At 37.0% G+C, this 22,985-nt stretch overlaps 2 protein-coding genes across 3 annotated transcripts; one reads left to right on the forward strand and one right to left on the reverse strand.

Annotated features, from left to right (window-relative positions):
* The first annotated feature begins 5,534 nt into the window (after positions 1 to 5,534).
* On the forward strand, positions 5,535 to 13,496 carry LOC108677100. 2 transcript variants are annotated; one of them, XM_047880119.1, is made up of 7 exons: positions 5,535 to 5,929; positions 8,975 to 9,084; positions 9,517 to 9,685; positions 10,601 to 10,686; positions 11,066 to 11,228; positions 11,736 to 11,837; positions 11,905 to 13,496. In XM_047880119.1, the coding sequence occupies exons 1-7, from the start codon at positions 5,632 to 5,634 to the stop codon at positions 11,922 to 11,924; spliced, it is 948 nt and encodes a 315-aa protein (XP_047736075.1). In that variant the 5' UTR covers positions 5,535 to 5,631; the 3' UTR covers positions 11,925 to 13,496. The 2 variants fall into 2 exon arrangements, with proteins under 2 accessions (XP_047736075.1, XP_018020739.1); XM_018165250.2 differs by having other exon boundaries at positions 11,736 to 13,496.
* Positions 13,497 to 15,299: 1,803 nt separating this feature from the next.
* Positions 15,300 to 19,264, reverse strand: LOC108677096 (trypsin-1). The gene is made up of 6 exons (XM_018165245.1): positions 18,773 to 19,264; positions 17,446 to 17,623; positions 16,993 to 17,113; positions 16,403 to 16,571; positions 16,034 to 16,209; positions 15,300 to 15,731 (listed from the first exon to the last, which is right to left on the reverse strand). Exons 1-6 carry the CDS (start codon positions 18,843 to 18,845, stop codon positions 15,561 to 15,563), a joined length of 888 nt encoding a protein of 295 aa, XP_018020734.1. The 5' UTR covers positions 18,846 to 19,264; the 3' UTR covers positions 15,300 to 15,560.
* Between the last annotated feature and the right edge of the window lie 3,721 nt (positions 19,265 to 22,985).

A 22,985-nucleotide genomic window follows, 5' to 3' on the forward strand; every position in this document is an offset into this window, starting at 1 on the left:
GCAAGCATGTTTGCTCGAGGAACACGTCTGTTGTATGTGTATATCAAACAGAAGTGCATTCTGTTGATGCTCTGTTGACTCGTCGTCATGGTAACGGACCATGTATATTATCATTGCAAGTCCTAGTGGTGCTAACGCAACAAATGTTCGTTAGCCAATACGCTAACGAAGCCATTACTAGCCTTGCGTGTCATCAGTGCAATGTACAATGGGCCTTCTTATATGGGCTGTACAGACGCTTGAATACCTTCATTTGTTGTTATAGTTGAGGAGAGAATAAACTGAGGAAAAAATAAATCTTCAATATTACAGATCCAAAATAATAAAACAATTTAATTGTTTTGATAAGTAAAGAATGCAATAATGTCCTTTATTAAGATCTATCTATTGATACAAAGCAAAAGTTGATGAATATTTCGCAAACTCACACACATGTTAGGTACATGTATGTATCAAACACATACACATGCCAAGCACACACTTAAACAGCTCATACACATGTTAAGCACACACTCAGCCAGCACATACACATGCTAAGCACACACTCAGCCAGCACATACACATGCTAAGCACACACTCAGCCAGCACATACACATGCTAAGCACACACTTAACCAGCACATACACATGCTAAGCACACACTCAGCCAGCACATGCACATGCTAAGCAAATACACATGCTAAGCACACACTTAGCCAGCACATACACATGCCAAGCACACACTTAACCAGCACATACACATGCTAAGCACACACTTAGCCAGCAAATGCACAATCACAAGCATGATTATTACTCGCTAAAAATGGTGTTTAATACTCGTATTGTACAGAACATTCGTAACTATTATTCGTATAGCTTGTATACCGAAACCTTTGTATGGTATGGATGGTTGGCTGGCGGTGTATTAAACTGCAAAGCACACTCAAAGCAATGAGTGAGGCTTTGTCCAAATATCTACGCAGTTCTTCTCTGTTTAGGTCATCCTGACTCGGTTTGGACAGGCAAAAAGGCGTATCGGCCCTATACGTTCGCTTTTTGCACGTGCTGCGGGTAGGAAAGTGCTTCAATATTTGGAAATTATTACCCATATATTTGACTGAGTGAATACGCACAATTAGAAGCTATGCAGCGGCAGGGCGAGAAGGTCGATTGCAGGCCGACTTTGTGAAGGAAATCTTTTCATAAATGAGAAAATGCGCTAAAACACCCCTTGACCTATCATTCATGCACCGACAATAATATTATGATAATCATTAGGCATATTCCTTGATTCAGCATACGACTGTAAGATCTTACTCAACTCTTGTAATGAAACTCAGGACCAAAAAAATTCAATATTTTTAGGGAAAGTATTGTGTTCATCATTTACTGTACGGCGACAATTTTAAAGTACGACGAGAAAGTCCAAATTTATGAGATCATGTTGAGGAATCAATAACATTGCCATAGAATGTCAAAAATATTAATTTTCCTTCTTACATAAAAATGTGAATGTTATGTCCAAATTTACATAAATGTGAATAAGGGTTAGAAGAACTAGAAGCAAAAATTAACTTCACAAATGCTTAATAAATAGTTTTTGGTATTTACAAGTTATCTTGATAATGAATATGACGATCTTTAATATTGTTAAAATGTTTTGTTACTTAGGTTAGAAAAGACCTGAGAAAACAAGCTTCCATAAACACTTAGGCTTCTACGCTATGGAACTGTTAGTGTCACGATAGCTCAAAATGATGGAAAGAGTGAAAAATAAATTATAAAAGTTATAGCTATTTGATATTGAATGGCAAACAATTCAATTACGAGCAGAATCTGATCAATTACCTGATTGCAGTCCCTGCCATGACAAAGAGTGGACCGAGCGTCGTGCTGTACAATCCTTCGGTCCACACACGCTCGCTCAGTCGCGTCGTGGCTACCGTCTTGCAATCGCGTGTCTCTGTCTGTGTTCACGGGCAATTAACGGGAACGGCAGAACAAGACTTAAACACTGTCTCTGTTGAGAATTTTGATAAATTATGTTCTGATTTTCGTTTCACTGCTGGAAATGCGGCAAAAATTATCTGAGTGGTAACGGCTGCAACGATATGCCAAGCATGTCGAATGTTTGAAAAATAGAGTTCAACTCGGCAGGAAAAATTGTTAGTGCCTCAAACTTTTAGTACTATTCATTTACGACAAAGATAACTTTTCTCGCATTTTATTATGCATTCAGGATTTAAAGAAACTTCTCAGACAAATAATGCTATCGGAACGTAGAAAGTAAGAAATTTAAAGATGTTTTGGTTTTCAGAGCGCTGAAAGAAAACAATAAAGCATTGGCTTGGCTCTTAGACTCCATACAAATTTGTGCCTGAATTTTGCCAATGAGTTTAACGATTTGTTCACTTGCTTAATAATTCTGTTCGATATTGAGAAATATTTCTTTCAGTGATCATTTACGACTACGAAAATTTTTTGGTTGGACTCTAGCATTTTTGTGCAAAATGAATCGAAATTTCTTCCTTGTTTTAACAATTCAATTCGTAAATTAATAATGATTAAGAACTGGTTTGGCCATACAGCTAATGCTTGTTGTACATCTTCTCCTGATACATCTCTTGTTATAGAAGGATTTTCGGATTTTTTGCGATTTTATCTGTTTCATCTATATAAATAATGCCACGTTGGGCTTTAGCTATATTAAAATCTGCTGTTTGTAATCTCAGCAATATTTTTCAACATCTTCGCCAACATAGCCAGCTTCGGTCAAAGAAGTTGTGTCTGCCATAGTGAAAGGTACATCAAGAATTTTTGCTAAGGTTTGTACCAAAAGAGTTTTACTTGAACCAGTAGAGCCAATAATTAGGATATTTGATTTATTTAATTCGGCATTATTATTACTTGACTCGATATATTCTAATCATTTATAATGATTATTTACCGCAACTGATAAGACTTTTTTTGCTTGATCCTGACCAATTACGTAATCATTAAGAATAACACATAATCATGTTAATAACTAGTGCAGTGTTTTGGGCTGTTTTAATTTTTGCCTAAAAGTTATCGATTGGAAAATTTTTGGTTCATAAGAAGTAATGTAAAATATTTTTTCTTTTGTACCCAATTTATGGTACGATTATTGTCAACGATCCGGTCAGATAAAAAATATTATGAATAATCTATTATGATTCTTTTCACTATTCTAGGATTTCCCGGAATATTTTCGTTATAGCAAATTAAAATTACTCATTAGGCCATAATTACAACCTAATATTAGACCCTTATAATCGCCAAATTTCCACCTTAGCAAATATGAAGATATACATCGCCAGGTCATGAGATGATCATGATTGATCTTTGATGTTTTTTTTTTTTTTTTGCCACAACTCATTTCTCAAACGTATTACTAAACGTAAACGTTTTTTACTAATCAGTTGTAGATCATGCGAGTACAACTGCGTCAGAGACAGACAAACATTGACGTCTCTTTCACAAAGAGGGACAGAGACGACCACTTCGTCATCATTAACACCGACGCACCAAGAGCCCAAGGAACAGGTCGATCAACTTCGTTCACTTGCCTATAGGTCTTTGTAACAACCATGGTCTTACAAAACCTTGAAGTGCATTAATAACTTCTGCTGAACAAATGAACTTGGTAAAAATGGTACAGATATGATAGTTGGTGGTTCCACTCAATCTTCATCACTGTCGCGGACTCTATCGCAATTGCATTTAGCGATCAGATAGTCTAACAAAATTATTTCTTGGGTTAATGTTCTGAAAGAATAATACTAAGCATTATAGTTTAAACGGGTGACTGAATTTTTTGCTAACATAGTATCCATAAATTCCGGAGAGCAAAAACTGTTGGTTCGTTAGTCTACGGGATTAACGCCTAACATTTACTTATACCCTTTACGATCATAATGTATTTAAATTGAACTCTAAGTCTAATGCTGATTCTGGGACATCGAGAAATATTTCAGTACTAATTTCATATAAAATTCTAGGAAGCGAAGAATTTTCATGATTGTGAGCAACAGTAAAAATTATAAATGTATCCATGGCAGGTCACCAAAACGCCAGCATGTCATGTTTGTAACACTGCAACGAGTTTCTAGGCAGCATCTTCTTCGTTTTTTTAACTAGATTGCCTACATGAAACAAATGGTCATTACTTATCAACAATTTATGTATTAAAATATTTTTTTACCATTTTAATATTTTTACTGTTTTCTTATATTGAAAGCAGGCCTTTTACCTAGGCAGCATCTTCTTCGTTTTTTTAACTAGATTGTCAACATGAAACAAATGGTCATTACTTATCACCAATTTATATATTAAAATATTTTTTTACCATTTTAATATTTTTACTGTTTTCTTATATTGAAAGCAGGCCTTTTACCTCACATAAACAATAGCATTTGTGAATGTTCACGGTCAAGCAAAAGACTAGGGATTTTTTCATTTTTTTCATTATTCGTCACTCTACATTTGAAGATATGCAATAAAAATTGTTCCCGACAATCTTCAGGCAGCTTGACCCGATGAGGAGTAGAAGGCGCGTCTATACATGACCTCGCAGTAGCGTATGTAATCACTGCACCAAGCGTCGGTGCGGTCGATGAGTGTCTGCCCTGTGACACAAAACGAACTTGCGGACGCAGTTATGACATTTTTATGTCGATCACGATTGTTGCATGAATAACTGCAGGCAACTTTGCGTAAATAAGTCACATAATAACGTATTAAGTCTTCGAACAGACTCGCGAACGATATTTTTTCAGGTCTCGAAAGAACTTATATTTCTGAAGTGAGATCGATGGTTGATGATAACCGCCTTGCAAAGGACTATAACTGGAACAGTTATATCCTTCTGAGTCCTTTTGTGTGAGTACGATCGATGTATAACTGCAAGGCACCTTAAACTGGACTCAAGGACGCTCTACAAAATTTCGTAACGTCGTTGTTAATCCAAAGATCAATGAGTGCTCACTATCATACAAAAATTTTGTCGTCAGCTATAGACATCTGATGAACTACTTTTAGACTATGTGAAAACTCGCTACCGTAATGGATCCGTTTCAGAAGATGGGTTCATCTGGTACTTGGGCTTGAGTGAGTTTATGACTGAATTTCCAATTCGCTGTGTAATGAAATTCGGTTTCAGAGATCGAATTTTTGGTGGTAAATCGCTTGCTTCGGTAAATAGACGCGAAGGATTTAAATTATATTAGAGTAGATGCGGCCTGATAGCTGAACAACAATTCTGAATTTTGGACTGCCTTAATTTTAATGATTCTTATCGCTAGAACTTATATATCTAAAAAAAGGAAAATGAATAGGCAGCTTCAAGTTAATAAGCAAAAGTGTTTCTTTGGAAGAAATTAGAACTCACGTATGCCTAGTTAGTGTCACATGAATTTTAGCCAATGTCTAGTGATTTAGAAATTCAAATAGTACAATAATGCATGAGAAAAGATTTTTATTACAGATTTCAATTCTAACTGAAAGTTATTAAATTAAGAAAATCAAACAATATTACTTAATTAATTACCCTACCTAAACTCATTACAATATAATATTGTCGTTGGCATCACTCAACCCTCATAAGGAGGTAGCAGAATCTTGTCTTGGTCGTCGCATGGAGGTACGCGAGCGACATAACTTATCACGCACGTCAGACCCCGACGACGTCTCGTCAATGGATCCCAACGCCTTACCATCGAATGCCCCCGTGTACAAGACACGGACCAGCCGCTCTAGCTCGGGATCTGTAGACGGTCCTCCAGTGTACCACGATCCTAACTCCAGAGCTTGGGAAGGAGAAATTGAGAGTGAGGAAATCTGCGACGGTTCATATGGTTCTCGGGAACAACTCACAAAGAAGAACCTGATGAATGAGGAGACGTGGATGTTCCCTGTTCGGCCAGTGTTCCCGAGTGCGTGATGTGAATATCGGTGTTCAATGTGTGCACTGACAAGTGAATTCACGGAAACTGTGTTAAAGGCATATATGTTACAAGAGTCGAAGTTCAGTGTAACCTAATACTTGCACAAGAAACTCAACCAAAAAACGTTATTTTTATGATGCATTGCGGTGTTCGATGTCTTCACGCTGTTCCCAACACCCCCAAATTTAGAACTGTAACCTGGAATTGGCCAAGACATTTGAATTGTGATGTGTTCACAAACTTTTAGACGCATGTATATTAATAAGTGTTTGAACGTAAAGATACTCGTATTTATACCAATTTTCGCTGTGCACATTTAGTTCGATGTTATGACCCAGATGAAAACTATTTGTGCTGATACCCATTCGTTCACAACAAACCTCTTTTCATGTCATCAATTGGATTCTTGCCAATAAACCATGAGCGTAACTTTTTTAGGCGTGTGTTGCAAACAGTTACACACAAATTAATAAATCTAATTTTTTCCATCAATGCTGCTTGCACAATAATGAAACTCTATAGATGTGTAATCCAGTTCTTGGAAGTGAAACTGAAATATTTTTTCTGAAACTCTTTTCTAAGATCTAAAAATCCTCAGAAATGTCGAAAAAATTTATTCCGACGTCTATATGTAACCACAATTCATCTCATTATTCTGTTTACGAAAGTGGTTTCTGACTTGTTTTATTAAATTTGGTATTATCCAAATTTTTTTGCAATATACACGTGAAAATCCTTTGTTGAGTGCATTTGGATAATCTGGGGTCGAAAATTTCACTAATGATTTTGTTTTTGTAAAATTCATCTGAAGAAACAAGTCAGTAGGAATTATTAACCTTGCCTTCTCGATATGCCCTCCAGAAATTGACATGCATACCGAGGTTCTTGTGCCATTTCATGTCTACTGTAGATGTTTGGGGCTCGTGGGGCTTTTGGGGCGTTTTCAGAATTCTCAGGAGCAATTTTTCCACAATGGATTCCAAATTATTTTTCGTTGTTTTCACTGTTTGCACTTGAATAAAATTTTCTACGCTACAGCTTGGTTCTGTGCTTGCACGTCAAGTATCTGGTTGTTTGATGTCCACTTGCCTCATGTGTAAACTTGTCCCAATAATTTTCATCGAGAAAAGAATCAAGATCGCATTCATTCAATTACTTAATATTTGTACGTTAATGCGATTCCAACACATTGAGTTCATAATAAGCTTTCAGTGTCAAACACCGGGTGCATGATTTGCCTTATTGCGCTGCCTCTAAAATTTATGTTTAGAACTATTTGTGAGCGAAGTTTTGCTCTGTATCTGCTGATTGAATTGAGTTAATTAGCCAATAATAGTAGAAACAATGAATTCAAAAGAACTCGAATGTTGGTATTAGATCGGTATTAAATAGTTGGGTATTATAGGCCTATTCTTCAGCGCCGACATCACTGTACCATACATTACACTACACTATACTATACACGACACCATACTATACACTATACTATACACTTACTATACAATGGACTATACACTATACAATACACTTTACTATTCGTGAATTTCGATTTTTTGATGGATTTCAATCAACTGAAATGCCAGAAAAATTATAGTCTCGGGCATAATATATTAATTTACCAATGGCTGAAATCTAAGGCTAGAGATGGTCTAAGTTCGGGTATATGGCATCGCACGACACCATGGTATCCAACTAAATTAAGGGATCTTTGTGCATAGATGATAATTAAATTTATAATAAATCAAAATTCATTCAATGGACAAAATGTAGCGCTATTGTCGCACTTAAATTTCCAACTTCAATCTAAAGGAAAACTAAATTTTTTCTAAAATTCCCTATTTCTACTGATTAGGAATAGGGCAGTAAATAAATTTGTACGCATCACAAAGATGTACACTGATATTCACATCCAAACTGTAGATGTTTGGGGCTGTGTGAGGCTTTCGGGGCGTTTTCATAATTATCATCAGCAATTTTTCCACAATGGATAAATTATTTTTCGTTATTTTCACTGTTTACACTTGAATAAAGTTTTCTACGCTACAGCTTGGCTCTGTGTATGCACGTCCTGGTATCTGGTTGTTTGATGTCCACTCGCCTTATGTGTAAACTTGTCTTAATAAATTTCAGCGAGAAACCAATCAAGATCGCACTCATTCAACAACAGAAAATTTGTACTGGAATGTGATCCCAACAGATTGAGTCCAAAATAAACTTTCAGTTTCAAACACCGGATGCATGATTTGTCTTATTACGCTGTCACTAAATTTGATGTTTAAAACTTGTAATTAGCAAACTTTTGTTCTTTATCTGCAGATTGAATCGGGTTACTTAACCAAAAATAGTAGAAACGTTGAATTCAAAGGAGCTCGAATGTTGGGCATTAGTTCGGTATTAAGTAGTTTGGTATTCCGGGCCTATTCGTCAGCACCGACATCAATATACTATACACTATATTATACACTATACTACGCACTATATTATACACTATACTGTGCACTATACCATACGCTATACTATACACTATACTATACACTATACACTACACAAAATACCATACACTATACTATACACCATACTATTAGTGAATTTTGATTGTATGGTGGATTTCAATCAATTTAAAGGCCAGAAAAATCATAGTTACGGGCACGATATAACAATGACTAAAACAAAAGGCTAGCGCTGTATCAGTCTGGTGCACAAATGAACACGACAGCTGCTGGTCTATATAGTGGTATATAGCTTTGCACGACTCCATCGTATCCAACTAAATTAAGGGATCATTCGATTCAAAGTAGATCAAAATTCCTTAAATTGACGCAATATAGCGCTATTGTCGCATCTAAATAGCCCAACTTCAATCTGAAGGACTGATAAATTTTTTCTAATATTCCCCATTTCTGCTGATTAAAAATAGGGCTGCAAATAAATTTGCACGCATCATAAAAGATGCACATAGATATTTGTATTCATTACTATTCAAATTAAGAAAAGTAGAGCTGACGTAAAGGTATTAAAATTGATGATCGACAGGCGACGAGGACTCAGACGAAGAAGAAGACGAAGAGATGGCGATGATGACGACGTGTTGCTGCTGCTTCTCCACCAAGAACGGGTCCATAGCTGTGGGCATCATCTGTCTGGTAAGTGCCTCTACACATGTTATCATCTGCCTGGTGAGTGCCTCTACACATGTTATCATCTGCCTGGTAAGTGCCTTCTACACATGTTATCATATGCCTGGTGAGTGCCTATACACATATTATCATCTGCCTGGTGAGTGCCTATACACATATTATCATCTGCTTGGTGAGTGCCTATACACATATTATCATCACGAAGCCAGTTGACAAAGTCACGGACATTTTGCTTAGATATGGCATATCTTTCACAAGGGCCAATAAGTTTGCTTGCAATCTGGCTTCTAACCGATGTCATTTATTGGTGTACTGCTCATTACTCACCAAGTGTGTAGCTTTAACTCATGAGCGTAATCCTATACTCCAGTTCACAATGATACAAATATTTAGGTTCTGAAAAATGAGTAATAATTATCTCTCCTTGTAATGGTCCAGATCGTTTCGTTCCTGATATGCGTGTCTCTGAGCTTCACCCTGATCAACCTGCCCAGCTTCACAGCCGCTCTGAAGCAGTACTACGACGCAACGCACTCCACTACCACTAACGCCACCAGCATTCTCGGCATCGTCGACAATATCATCGGCTTCAACAACTTTGTCAACCGTAAGTTTTCTTCTTTGGTACACCTTGGAATTAGAGAGGTAAATTTTCAGATATGGAGTTATTTTTCAAGAAGTTAGTGACATGAAACGAGACTCGTAATTATTTCATTTGCTTTGGCCGCCACGTAACTTCAAGCAGATGAAAAACGAAAATAAATTAAATGAAATTTTTTTTTCATCAAGAAGCTCTCACTTACAGAGAGTCTTCGATAACATCGTCAGCTCAAGTAATTTGAGTTATTCTTTACTTAAACTTCATTGCTACGTGTTAATCAACGCGAGGAGATAAAACGAGTTATTTCTCGTAAAACGACAGTTTCATATATTGATAATGTTTTTTTTCGTTATACATCAGCCATGTGATGGAGAATTCAATTTTTATGAATATTTAATCCTGTATCCAACCACCAGATTGTTGCTTAGGAGCGTGTTATTTTACAACAGTACTTATACAGTTTAACGTAATATATCGCACATCTTCAATTCATGCTGCATCAAAAGAACATTCATTAATGTAGTGGGTGAGATTGTAAATTTAGTGGGAGCAACTTTAAATTTAATAGGTGTGGTTGTAAATTTAGCGTGTGCGATTTTTAATTTAGTTGATGCGATTGTAAATGTATTGTGTGCGATTGCAAATTTAGCGGGTGCGATTGAAAATTTAGATGGTGCAAGTGTAAATTTAGTGGGTGCGACTGTGAATTTAATGAGTGCTATTTTTAATCTATTTGGTGCTATTTTCAATTTAATTGCTGCAAATATAAATTTAGTGGGTGCGATTTTCAATTTAGTGGGTGCGTTTTTAATTTAGTTTATGCGATTTTCAATTTAGTTGGTGCGATTGTAAGTTTAGTGGGTGCTTTCAATAACTTGTAAAACATTTAAGACGTTGATGATTAACACCTCCCTCCTACAGACCTGCAGACCGTCGTGATCGTTCTTCTGGTGTTCTACGCGCTCTACACCTTCTCGTCTCTCTTCCTCACCTACGGAGCCTGCACTGTAAGAACCCACGTCGTCCGTTGCCACTTTATTATTTATTGAAATAATTATTAATATACTAATGATATTATATAACATTAAATCAATTACTTTTTATTTCAACTCATAGTGTGCATTTAAGTATGCATATGTGATTGTTCTGCTTAAATCGCAAGTTTATCAATAACATACGCAAATTTTTCAATAACACACTGCCATCACGCACGCGACAAAAATTACTAACTGAATATATAGACGCGTGTTTTTGCACACAAATCCACTACATTGTACTTGGCAGCGACTAATCATTTTTACTTTTAACCTGATATTTAAATTCAATATAGAATTTATGACCCTGAATGCCATACCTATTGACTCTCCGTAATGCCGTTACCATCAGAACCTGCGCTCGCTGCTGCTGCCGTGGGTGGTGCTGGAGTTCGGACCGTTCGCGGCACAGCTCGGGGGCATCATCTTCCTCTTCGTGTACGGCAAGGACGACGCCGTGCTATCCAAGGGCGGCACCTACATCATAGCCGGCCTCCTGCAGATCATTGCCTTCGGTGGGTGACGTACATGTATATTTCACAAGCTCTTGGTGCCAGGTCCTATCACTGGTGCTTATTTATTTACAAAAATGAAATTAGCGCTGAATTTGGTCATACGAGTTGAGTAGAATCTATATGCAGCGAAATATGTCTTCAGTCAGAGGAGTTTTGACAAAATTTGAAATTTAATATTTATCTCCATAACATACGCTATGTTCTGGATATTGCTGTTGTCCGTGTAATCAGTGTTATCTCCAATCTGAATAACATGATTCAATCCTTCACTGATATCAACAATAGTAACATTCATTCTTTCATCCACCGATGGTAACGTTATTATTTCATCCACTGATGTTCTCCGCTAGTAACGTCATTCTTTCATTCACTGATATCCACGACGTGAAACATTCTCTAACCTACCTCGAGCAATTCATCGTACATTCTATGATATAGCGACCACGATTAACATCATTCTTCTGGAAACTGATGTGGATCTAGAGGTTAGTGTGTTCTGTGTTGCAGTGATCCACGTTTACTGGTGGATGTGCCCTGTGGCTCACTACCAGTCACTGAAGGAGGGCACTGAGGTGGAGTCTTTGGTACCACAGCAACCACAGTATCCTGGTCGCCTCAACAAGTACTAGTCTTCTGACACCTCTACTACCACTACAGTCGCAGTAGGCCTATCATGGCCGCCTCAACAAGTACTAGTCTTCTGACACCTCTAGTACCACTACAGCCACATTACTAGTACTTGACCATGGCCACCTCAACAAGTACTAGTCTTCTGACACCTCTAGTACCACTACAGCCACATTACTAGTACTTGACCATGGCCACCTCAACAAGTACTAGTCTTCTGACACCTCTGGTACCACTACAGCCGCAGTGTCCTGGCCGCCCCGACTATTACTGTTCCGATATAATATAGAATCCAGTTCACTGCTGTTACAAATTTTGCCTATTGACCGATCTAATAAAATACGCGACCTCTCAACAGCGCAGAAGTCGTCATCAGTCAGTTTGTTCTCTCGCTACCGCATCATTTATAACAGGATTGCAACTCAATTGAACTTTCGTGAGATTGTACCACTGAAAGAACGGTTATACAGTTTCATTGTCCAGCGCATGAACATTAAATCTCTGCATGTGCCTTTAATAAGTGTTATTAATTATGATGTTGCAGTATGTTGCCGACACTATTACTGCGTGTAAGCACAATGACTGTCATCTTTCTTCTCTCTCAGGTCATTATTATTATTATGCATCTGTTGAACAAAATATGGATAGAATAATGTCAGCTTTCGAAAAAAATCATTGATTGGACAACGCGGTGATAAATTTTATTCACAAACATTAATTTTTTCAATTAACTTATAAAATATATTCAACGAAATCAAGTTGTACTAAAGGTTACAGTTCATTCAATTGCATTCGTTGAAACAAATTTTTAACATCATTGAATTTTCTTCATATTTTATATCCTCTTCTAACGTAAGACGACGAAGGTAAGTATGATCAAGCCGTTGCTTTCTTGTTATCCCGTACAAAATTTTTAAATGGTTAAACAAACCCCTCCGTCTTGTCTTAGTATCACAAATAATATATCTGCTACTATTAATAATTAATGATAAGATTGCTTTCCACTTGTATATCAGCCACTGAAATCATAGATTGATGTGTTTAAACCTAAATGTCGCGTAGACCATTTACCATCATCTGCAGAGATAGACAAGCTTTTTTTGCACCCAACTCACATTTCTTCAACAGTTGAATAGATGTAAACAGCGATTATTACTTATAATTCCATATGATAATTTGTTTATAAGGGCCATTGTCTCTTTGCGTGCGCGTGAGCCTCAAATATCGTAATGGTAATTATGTTCTCGCAAAACGAGATCAACAATTAATAAGCGTTTTGAACGGGACAAATTATTTAGAAAGACAATATATTCGAAGACGTGTTTGTGACAATAATTTCTAACGATAAAAACGATTATAGAAAATCTATTCTTAATTACGGCCATATTTATACCCAACGAGGAATGGAGACGAAACGATTTTTCCTCGTCTTTTATTACATGAAATAATAAATTGTTAGCACGTGAACGTTGTGGGTGTTTTTTTCTCGTTAATATTTGTTAGAGCTTCCCCCTGTCTTGGAGATCTTAATTATTAAAAGCTGCTATTCAAGAATTGAATGTTATTCAGTAAAATATTCAGAATATTTTTCTTGTCCTCTTGTATTAATGTATAGAAAATATAGACTAGACACAAATTTTGGACGCAAGCAAACTTTTTTTGATCACATTTGCCTTCTACAAATTATTTTAAATGAAATTTTCCTTCACTTCCATAAACTTGGTGAAAAAATTGTATTTTAGCATCAAATTTTCGACTAATTCAATAAAAAATTCCCTTTTTTCAGTTTTAATTTAATAAATATTAATGAGTTCATCGATTACTTTTAAATTAATTATTATTGACTAGGCTTGATCACCCGGACTAAATCGAACAAATTATGTTCTTTACTTTAATTAAAATGGTCAATTATTATTATAATCTTCACATTGTCGATGGAAAAGTTCAACGTTGTATTTTTTTACATATTCAAGCAGGAGAATGTTTGCCGGTAAAAAGCCAATTCGAAGAGCGTATAGATGCTTTGTACTTCAGCTGGTCACATCAAGTTTGTTATTCACCGAATCAATTTAAATATTTTCTTGTCAGTACAATTGCAAATCAAGGAATTGTAAGGAAACATTTTAAATTATTTATGATTTTATTGCAAGTAATAATTAAGCTGACTTTCCCCTATATACATTGGCGTTAAAGCACACATAAAACTATTAAACAATAGCAACGACTTAAAATATTTAGGTACAATATAACGTGTTCAGAGGAGCAACACTCTTACATATAAGAGCTACAGAGCTGAGATCAAAGTAATCACTTATTCAATTCGTTTGCGAATTCACTCAATAAAACCAACATGCACTCAATGCCCACAACCAACATTAATAATCGAGTTCAAGTCAAAACAAGTAACGTGTGTTGGCTGTGAAGCTCTTCTATATTAACACATTTCATACGATAGTAGCTGACATATGTTTTCTGCATCAACAAACTGCGGGAGCTTTTGTTTAATGGATCGAAAGTTTAATAATGAATTCGTGCCTGTAATAAGTGTCAACAGACAAATATTCTAAGTGTTTGCATTCGAATAACAAATAATAAGTCCCTATATACATAATTTATCGATCCAGATATAATGATATAAAAGTCATACTTATTAATTAATTGGGTAGCATAACAAACAACGTCGCCCGGTGTTCTGGACACTGTGTTTGGCAGCGTACGCTAACAAATAAAGTTGTAATGAGTTTTTCAAGCTGACTTAATAATATATTAATAATGAGAGACACTCGCATTGATACAACGCAGTCCAGCCTCTTACATCAAAAAACAAATTGAATTGCAATGCACATTAAAATAAGGTAATAATAAAATATATAAACTAGTCAACAGTTGACTTATAATCTTAAGAAAATAGCACAGTCCTATCGTGATTCCAAAGCGAGCTCATTAATCTCTAGAGAACTTTAAAAGGTCTCGCAAAAAAATGAGAATCGAGTAGGAATCTATTAACATGGAAATCGATGTAAATCGTACATTCGTCGCTGTACATTCCTGAAATTTTACTACAAATAAGCGTTTCAATTAATAATGCTCTAACCATTCATGCGTGCAAGAACTGAACGTTAGAACCTGAGCTTCTTATAAACGAACAACATGGCAAGAATGAATATAATAATATTGATGAGGCCTTACGGAATAACACGGAATGTACAATATCAGTTGAGATCCTTAACAAGAAATAATTTAGGGTTAGGAAAATCATTATTTTGAAATAAACTGCCGAAACTATGATAAAATTATTTTCAGATTGAAGTTGAAAAAGTGAGCAAAATTAAAAGCTTATAACTCTTTAGTTAAATCTACTGGTATTGCGCGACATGAAGTTCGATGTCATGGAAGCTAGAAATTTAGAAGTGAATAACATCGCGCATAAGTCTCGGGAATTTATTTCATGATTTCAAACTTGGGGCAATAGCAGCTTGGCTAAAAAAGGACTGAATTATTATTTATTCTATAATAAAGAAAGACATTGTTATGAACCGTTAACGCTTCTCATTAAATTTGAAATAATATTTAAAGATCTTTTGAACGGCTTTTCACCTTCTTCCTTTCCCTGCCTTTAATTTCAGACAGAAACAATGGTGTTCAGTTTTCCATGCCTTCAATAATAGCCAGCCAGAAAAGTATGAGCTGCTGGTATTAATTAATTCAAGCGTTTGCGGCGTTCACAGTTGCCTGTATCCAGTTGGTATACCTGCTGACTCTGGTGTAGAGTCCAGGCAAGCCTGGCCTGCCGCACCCAATGCCGGCCGACACGATGCCTACACAAACTTCTCGGCCTTCCTTGTCACGAGACATCAGGGGGCCACCACTATCACCCTGTCAGGAGAAACGATAAAATGGCTTTATATTTATTTTAATTATATAGTTCATTAAAATGATTGAATTATATTCATATGGAGCCGTTGCTTTAATTCTGAGGTGCTCTGAAATTGTCAGTAAAGCTGTGTCGCGTGGGTGGATTCGTATGTCGAGTACCTAAGTGTAATTTTTAATGGTGCTGTCAAAAAATAGGGCAGGGGTTTTTCTTCTACATCTAGACATGCTCCAGTGTTATAAGGTAGATCGGAATGAGTCTCATAAGTTATATTATGTTTTTAACATATGATGTAATGGATTACCTGGCAAGCATCTCTGCTACCATCGGGAACTCCTGCGCACAGGTGGGTGTCGAATAGTACGATAGCTTGGGGTTCGCCGACGGCTTTGCCGGTTTCCTTAACGTACGACTCTTGGCAACTATCTTTTGAGACAACTCTTACGTCAGTCTTTTGGAGGATATTTGCACGAACTCCACCTGATTAAAGAATAAAATAATTGTAATTAATATTTAGATGTTAATAATGTAGGTGATGTTTAGCATAAGTCCCACTACGCGGGTTTCAAGTCCAAACATACGGATTCAAGTCGTATTGACTTCAATATTAACTTTAATCCCTTAACCATCCTTATCTTTCTTAATTTAATGAAATTATTCACACGATACACACCCTTGGAGTGTTCGTCCGTCCACCCCCAGCCGGCGAGTGTGGCGGCTGTGTTGTCGAGTGGGTTGTCGGTACCGTCCATCATCATGTCAGGGAGGCACATGGGCCTGATGTTCTTGCTCCAAACCACGGGCTCTTTCAGCTCCAGCAACGAAATATCGTCGATGTACCGCTGGAAAGAGAAACAAAATACGATAGCTAGAGATATATGATTGCTTAAGATCATCAAGATTGGAGCAGCATGTCTGGGGTTGGAATTGACCGAAATCGGCAAGTGGCCAGGTGGTTGGAAGTCGGTTACAGGCCAACAATGAAGAATGAAATCTCACACAAGTAAATAATACTGTACCAATAAATAAATTCAAGCTGCATTGTATGAATGAGGTATATTCACTTCTCTTTGAATTGAGGCAAACACGAGAGGACACTTCACAATTTTATCGATTAAATTTTTCAGTTAAGATAAATAAAAAATGTCATTCAAATATGCTAGTGTCTTTCGAGTTCTAAACATACGCTATTTTGAACGCCCATAATTTTGAACACTGCAAATTTCTGTCAATATTTTCAGTATTGCAGTAAAACTTGCTCACCTTAGTGAAATTTTCATGATTGTAAATTTTATGGACAGCGATGATCTGCTCAGGCGGAGTCTTTTCTTCTTTCAAGAGATCGTACTCGCCCACCACGACGGTCACGTATTTCTCAGGACGTCTGGAAACGAAAAACAACCATTGTCAGTGTTCAATGAATAAACATTATTGGATTAAATTAATTGTGAATTATCATTAATGAACATAATTCATGGCAGGATTACCTTCCGATTTCACTCGCAGCTCACTAACAACAACAATTATATAATGATGAAAAATAGAAATTATAGCTTTTTTAAACAAAAAACTACGATGCTGTTCAGATGTTACTGGAAATGGAAAGTTTAACTTCGATTCCGCTCATAAAATAAGTTTTGTGGCGACTTATGTGTCATGTACGCTAAAGAAGTTCGCTAATAAATCAATATCATTACGTCAGCAATAGACACGCACCTCAGGGTGCAATGGGCAGCGGACAGGACGAATTTGTTGTTGATTAGTAATCCTCCGCAAAAGTGTCCTCCGTTGATCCTGATGGACACCATCCAAGGAAACTCCCCGAATTTGGCGTCTTGTCCTCCTTTGACGCGAGAAGTTCGCATGACCGCGCGTCCACAGGCCACATCAGCCACTAGAAGAGAAAAATCAGTGCCGTGACTGCAAGCATTTTATCCATATATTTTATACTTATTCATTATCGGGTTTGATCATCAAATGAGGCACTAGGTGAGGTGACTAGGTGACAATGATCAACTCTAAAAACAAATTATTTTGAGCTGTAGTGAGAATTTTAGTAAATTCGTCACTCAACTGTTGTAATTTTGACCAAAAATAATATCAGCTGATTCATCGTTGATACAAACATGATTTTAATTAATGAACCGAGCGACTCGTGAGTCGTGATGATGATTAGCCATAAGCAGAATAACGATTATTTTACATATTCTCAAACTTTAGGTCATGGCAAACAGAAATTTCCATCTAAATTTATCAAAACCCTTGTCGCAACTGAAATAATCACACATTTTTCTCCCGGACTTTGTGTTCTATTCGTGTACAGGTGCATCGACTAAGGGCTATTCTGGACGTTCCAACAGCAGATTCAGGAAGCAATAATTATTGATATGCGCACATTGAGGAAGGCAGGCAGGCTGCTGCAGATGAGAAGGGATCATGACAGGCAAGCTAAAGTATGGCGTAATGCCGACTCTGTAAGTCAGGAAGCGCTGGCTCTAGATCAAGGTTGAAGGATCGATAATGTTGATGAGCAGCCTTAGTGTATAGCTTCGCCATTAGTGGCGATGGCATGAGAAAAATGGTGTAGAGCCATGCCATGAAAACTTTTGATGAGCTTTCGCGGCCTAATAGTGTAATTTTTCCAATGGTAATGCCATAAGATAGTTGAGAAAATGGACTGTTGATGGTATTCGTTTGTGTTAAGCAGCTTGCATAAATGAGACCTTCGATCCCTCATTTTAACTTTCAGGTTAAAATGGATCAATCTTTATTTTGGTTTAAATTAATCAATGAAGTGCGTCCATTCGGTATAACCAACCCTATTTATCTAGCTCAAAGCATGGATGTTTCCTATAAAATAATCTCAAAAATCAATGCTAAAGAAATATTTTGAATCCACAACTACAATTTTTTATTTAATTAAATCCGGATTGTTTCCAATTTTTCCCAGTCCAGCTTATTTCTCAATCAGATTAAGTTAATTAACTTATGCGTATAGTAATTAATGATTAATTATTGCACTTGCTTGAGCCAAATTACTCACTGTTTATTGTTGCGTTGACAGTCGCGAAGAAAACCGCTAAAGCGAGGAATTCTTTGATCAGATATGGTGACATATTGTTCGATGATTGTCCGTTTTTCAATTAAAGAGCAATCAGGTAACAAGTTCTTGAATGTTGTCTTAATTTTTTGTTTGCTGAAACGTGTGGCGTTATTCACAATTGTAATTTCAAACAATTAGCTCGTGTGTTTAATTTTGTGTTAAACCAGTTCAGTTTTTGTTCTCGATGCTCGAGCTGACTAATGTCAGGGTTAGTTATTGCAGTGCCTTCACTCTTCGCTGCTTGGATGAGATGTCCAATACTGCTATGAAGCTACCAGGCACTGATGTTTTGCCTGATGCTTCCCGCCACTTTTATACAGAGCCACACCACCACGGAAGGTCGTCCTGTCAACATTTGTTACGTCACTGCGCACAAACGTCATGGCGGGCGCGGGACTAACGTTACCCCAGCATCAAGGTGAAGGTCGCGCGTCAGGCAGCAGTTGTGGCATTGAGCTCCCAGCAACATCCGTTATGCGCCGGGCTGGTTAGGTTAGGTTAGGATACGCGAGGAGGCATTGTTATGTTGGCGCCAAACCGGGACTTTGGGGAAAAACGGAACTGATATGAATAAATTTTCAAAATGTTCTAACATTTTTCTTGTTTGACTTCCTGAGTCCTTCTAACGGACATTAAAATTACTCTAGATCTATATAATATAAACCTGTCTGATATATTGTGTAAACTTTCTAAATTTCATTTTTATATAATCAGCATTATATTTTCTGAATATACACATGTACATATACACAAAAGGATCTGACATCCATAGAGTCCCGTAGCCTGACCGTTGGTTCTCGCCCTCAGCTTGGATGAGTAGCGCTCATCTTTGAGCCTAACTAACGTCACACCTTCACTGCTCACGAGCGCCTTCATTAGACCACGTGTCGCGTAAGAAAAGGTCCAAGGGGCTTATAGCCAGTCTAATTTAATCACAATTGTCTAAAATCTAATAATCATCTAGACTATTCTGTTGTTTGCTTATTTCATCAAATTTCATTTAGTAAGACTTTACGTACACGAGTGTTTCTGCGGGAAAATATTTTTTCATTCGCTGAACTGTACTTAATCACGGAATAAATAACTAATAACTTAAATACTAATAATAATACTAATAAAACTAATAACTTAAATAATATCTCACGGAAAGGAATTATAATCCCATTAAACATTTAATTGAACATGATTATGAGGTAGTTTGTAGTTAAAATATATTGTATCGTGGTCGCCGGGTTATGTAACATATAACAGAAGTCAAATGCTGACGGTATATTTATAGAGTATGATCATATGGCCTTTTGCATTAACCATTCATTTCCAACCTAGTTCTTTAAATTTTTAGTTAAATATCCTTACTTTATTGGTACCATACATAGCTCAGTTCATTCTTTTTAGCGCATTTTCTCATTTATGGGAAAAAGGCGCTATTGTGCGCGCCATGTCCGTCCGTCCGTTTATCCGTCCGTCTGTCTGTCTGTCCGTGACTTCACGTTTTGTCGACGAGAAAATGCGCTCTCTGTCACTCACTGCAGTGAGTACTGAGTTATATTGTTTTATACATGGATGTATCATCAATATTTCTACCACTCGCTCGGACGCTTTCACTCATAGCCTCACTTTGGTCGAGTTCCAAGACGCCAATGAGTCGCGTTTCTTTTGCCCGCTCGCCGAACAGATATTCTGCCGCCGCGTAAGCTATTGAGTTGAATGCTGAGCGTTTGTAAGCTTTGCACAATATCCGCAGAGGTCAAGTTCGCGAGTTAAATATACGTTTCCTAGTTTTAATTTGCCTTGATCTCAATTTGCTGCATCTCATGCGTTATTTCTTTACATCAGAATAATGAAATGTAAACGCATATTATTGTTAAAATAAATTAAATCATTTCACTGCTCTTCACAATGCTAGTTAAAATGCCATATCGATATTTCACATTTCCATACTTTTGTGAATGGTTCCGAGGCGTTCGTAACGAACCTCATAACCTAACAAACGAAAAAAATATTTATTAACCAACGTAATCATTGTTAACTTGTTAACCTTTTCCATGGTAACTCTGGCCTTGGAAGAATGAGGAAACGATGTCAAATGAGCATCGTTTCAAAGCATCGTTGTTTCCGCTCCTCATTTTCTGGGAACGCGTCCGGCAGCGCTGCGGATGTTCTCAGTACCGACGCCATAACTCAGACGCGCTCCGCCCGCCAGTGGAACACCGCTCTTATGCTTCCGGGTTGCTTCCTCGAGCCGGTTAATTTAGCCTGCAGTGCGCAGTCAAATGAGCTACTGTGGACACCGCTGACGGATTGACTGGAATTAATCTTGTTGGTTTATAGAATAAAATAGTGGTATCATTTTTATTATTTATTGTTTTGGAATATACAATTTTCAATGGTGTCAGCTTTGATTAGGCAATGTAGTGACTAGTCGCCATGCTTATTTTCCACCTGGCCTCTTTATTAATTTCGACAATAGATTTCAAAATTAGTTGCGGGTTTCGAACCCCATCTAGTTGCTCCAATCCTGGCGATCCTAACAACACGTCCACGCCGAACTACATTTGAGGTTTCATTCAAGCATTAAATTTTCATCCATGTTCTCTAAGCCAATTTTATTTTTAACTCTGCACTTGTTCTAAAAAATTAAGTTCAATAAACCTCCAGACTTGAAATTTTCATTGCTTTTCAACTAACGCCCACAGAAAGCTTATTAAAATGTTAAAATTTGTCGTACGTTTAATCGTTGAGATTTTAATGACAAAAATATTTAAAATATTATTAATGATGATGGTAATGAAAAGCGTTTTAAACTCTGCATGGTGAACCGTTGATGTGTCCAGTCGTAGTTGCAAACGAACTACTATTGCTAGTATATAATATATGTTCGCTAACGAACGTAATGGACTTGAAAAATGTCACTAACACAGCGTGTTAATTATTTTTCATTAATATTACATAAAGTAAAATATAGAATAATTTTTAGAAGCCTCTCAATGGCCATTGTTTAATAATTATAACTTTTATATCGACGCTGGCAAGCCGAAATTAATTGCGGTAAATTGAACACTTAACCACTTTCTACAATTAAGAAATAGTTGTAGGGTTATGCCTATGGTCCTCATCATAAAGATTCTGTACAATGACGCTCTATAAGAGGGAAAATTCATCCCATGCAAAGGAGCTACGTACAGTTTTACAAGTGCTATGCTTCCATGCTAACCGATGAAGACATTTTGGAAAATAAGACGTTGTCTCAGTACTAAAAGTGATAATTATCAAAAAATAATTATATATTAAAAAAAAGTTTTCTCAGTCATTACAAATGAAATCTTTAGTAGTCATACTATGCACTCGCGTGTTTTCAAAATTCTACATGGCAGGTAATTCAAAGGTTCCTACGTGCATTGAGAACGTAGCAACTTGTTACCCAATTCTTAATGATTTAATTCCTACCCAAGTCGGTTCAGGTTCACGGCCAGGGTTAGTGTGTCTAATTCTCGTCGATGAAGGTGAAGGAGAGTGAACTGCATGTTATTCATTATTCAAGCGTTGCCTTCAAGTTCATAATGAGTAAATGCCGATTAACTGGACGTTCGCTTTAAATTCTCAAGAAGCCTTAATTAGTTCATATTTATGTTCAATAATATGAATTAAGTTTCATTTATTATTGGGGGTTATAAAGCATCCCAACTTATGCTAAATGCTGAACTGGAGCGCTAGACCATTTGCTTATTTTTTGCTGCTTGTGTATGTAATAGTGTCGTTTATTTTTATTAACCATGCCAGTGGTGATGCTAAAGACCTGCTATCCTTGCACTGTCCATACATCAGCGAGTGTCGCTATCAATATGCAGCACGCATGCGTGATTGCATTTTCGCTGCTATTTCGATATCACCAATAATTTAGTGGATGCTTGTTGCTTGTAAACGAGCACCTCGAGTTTCCACACCACCAGCATCCAGCACAAGTGACACATTCTCCTCATGTGAGCAGGATAGGAACAAGTTAGGATCGAAGTACGTCCCTAGCACGTCCTATACATGTAGGCGACGTCTCAGGAATTCCAAGCACGTATGCCAATGCAAGGATCGTCCCAGGAATTCCAAGCACGTATGCCAATGCAAGGATCGTCCCAGTAATTCCAAGCACGTCTTTCAA

Source organism: Hyalella azteca, unplaced genomic scaffold, assembly GCF_000764305.2.
Source record: "Hyalella azteca isolate HAZT.00-mixed unplaced genomic scaffold, Hazt_2.0.2 contig4670, whole genome shotgun sequence".
Taxonomy (NCBI): domain Eukaryota; kingdom Metazoa; phylum Arthropoda; class Malacostraca; order Amphipoda; family Hyalellidae; genus Hyalella; species Hyalella azteca.

Bases quoted from the DNA above. Each gene is read 5' to 3' on its own strand.
- LOC108677100 (XM_018165250.2), top strand. From the start codon at position 5,632: ATGGAGGTACGCGAGCGACATAACTTATCACGCACGTCAGACCCCGAC. The intron at 9,085-9,516 runs GTAAGTGCCTCT...GTAATGGTCCAG, and splicing joins CTGTGGGCATCATCTGTCTG to ATCGTTTCGTTCCTGATATG. The intron at 9,686-10,600 runs GTAAGTTTTCTT...TCCCTCCTACAG, and splicing joins CTTCAACAACTTTGTCAACC to ACCTGCAGACCGTCGTGATC.
- LOC108677096 (XM_018165245.1), bottom strand. From the start codon at position 18,845: ATGTCACCATATCTGATCAAAGAATTCCTCGCTTTAGCGGTTTTCTTC. The intron at 16,210-16,402 runs GTGTGTATCGTG...TTCTTTAATCAG, and splicing joins GACGGACGAACACTCCAAGG to GTGGAGTTCGTGCAAATATC. The intron at 15,732-16,033 runs GTAATCCATTAC...TTCTCCTGACAG, and splicing joins GTAGCAGAGATGCTTGCCAG to GGTGATAGTGGTGGCCCCCT.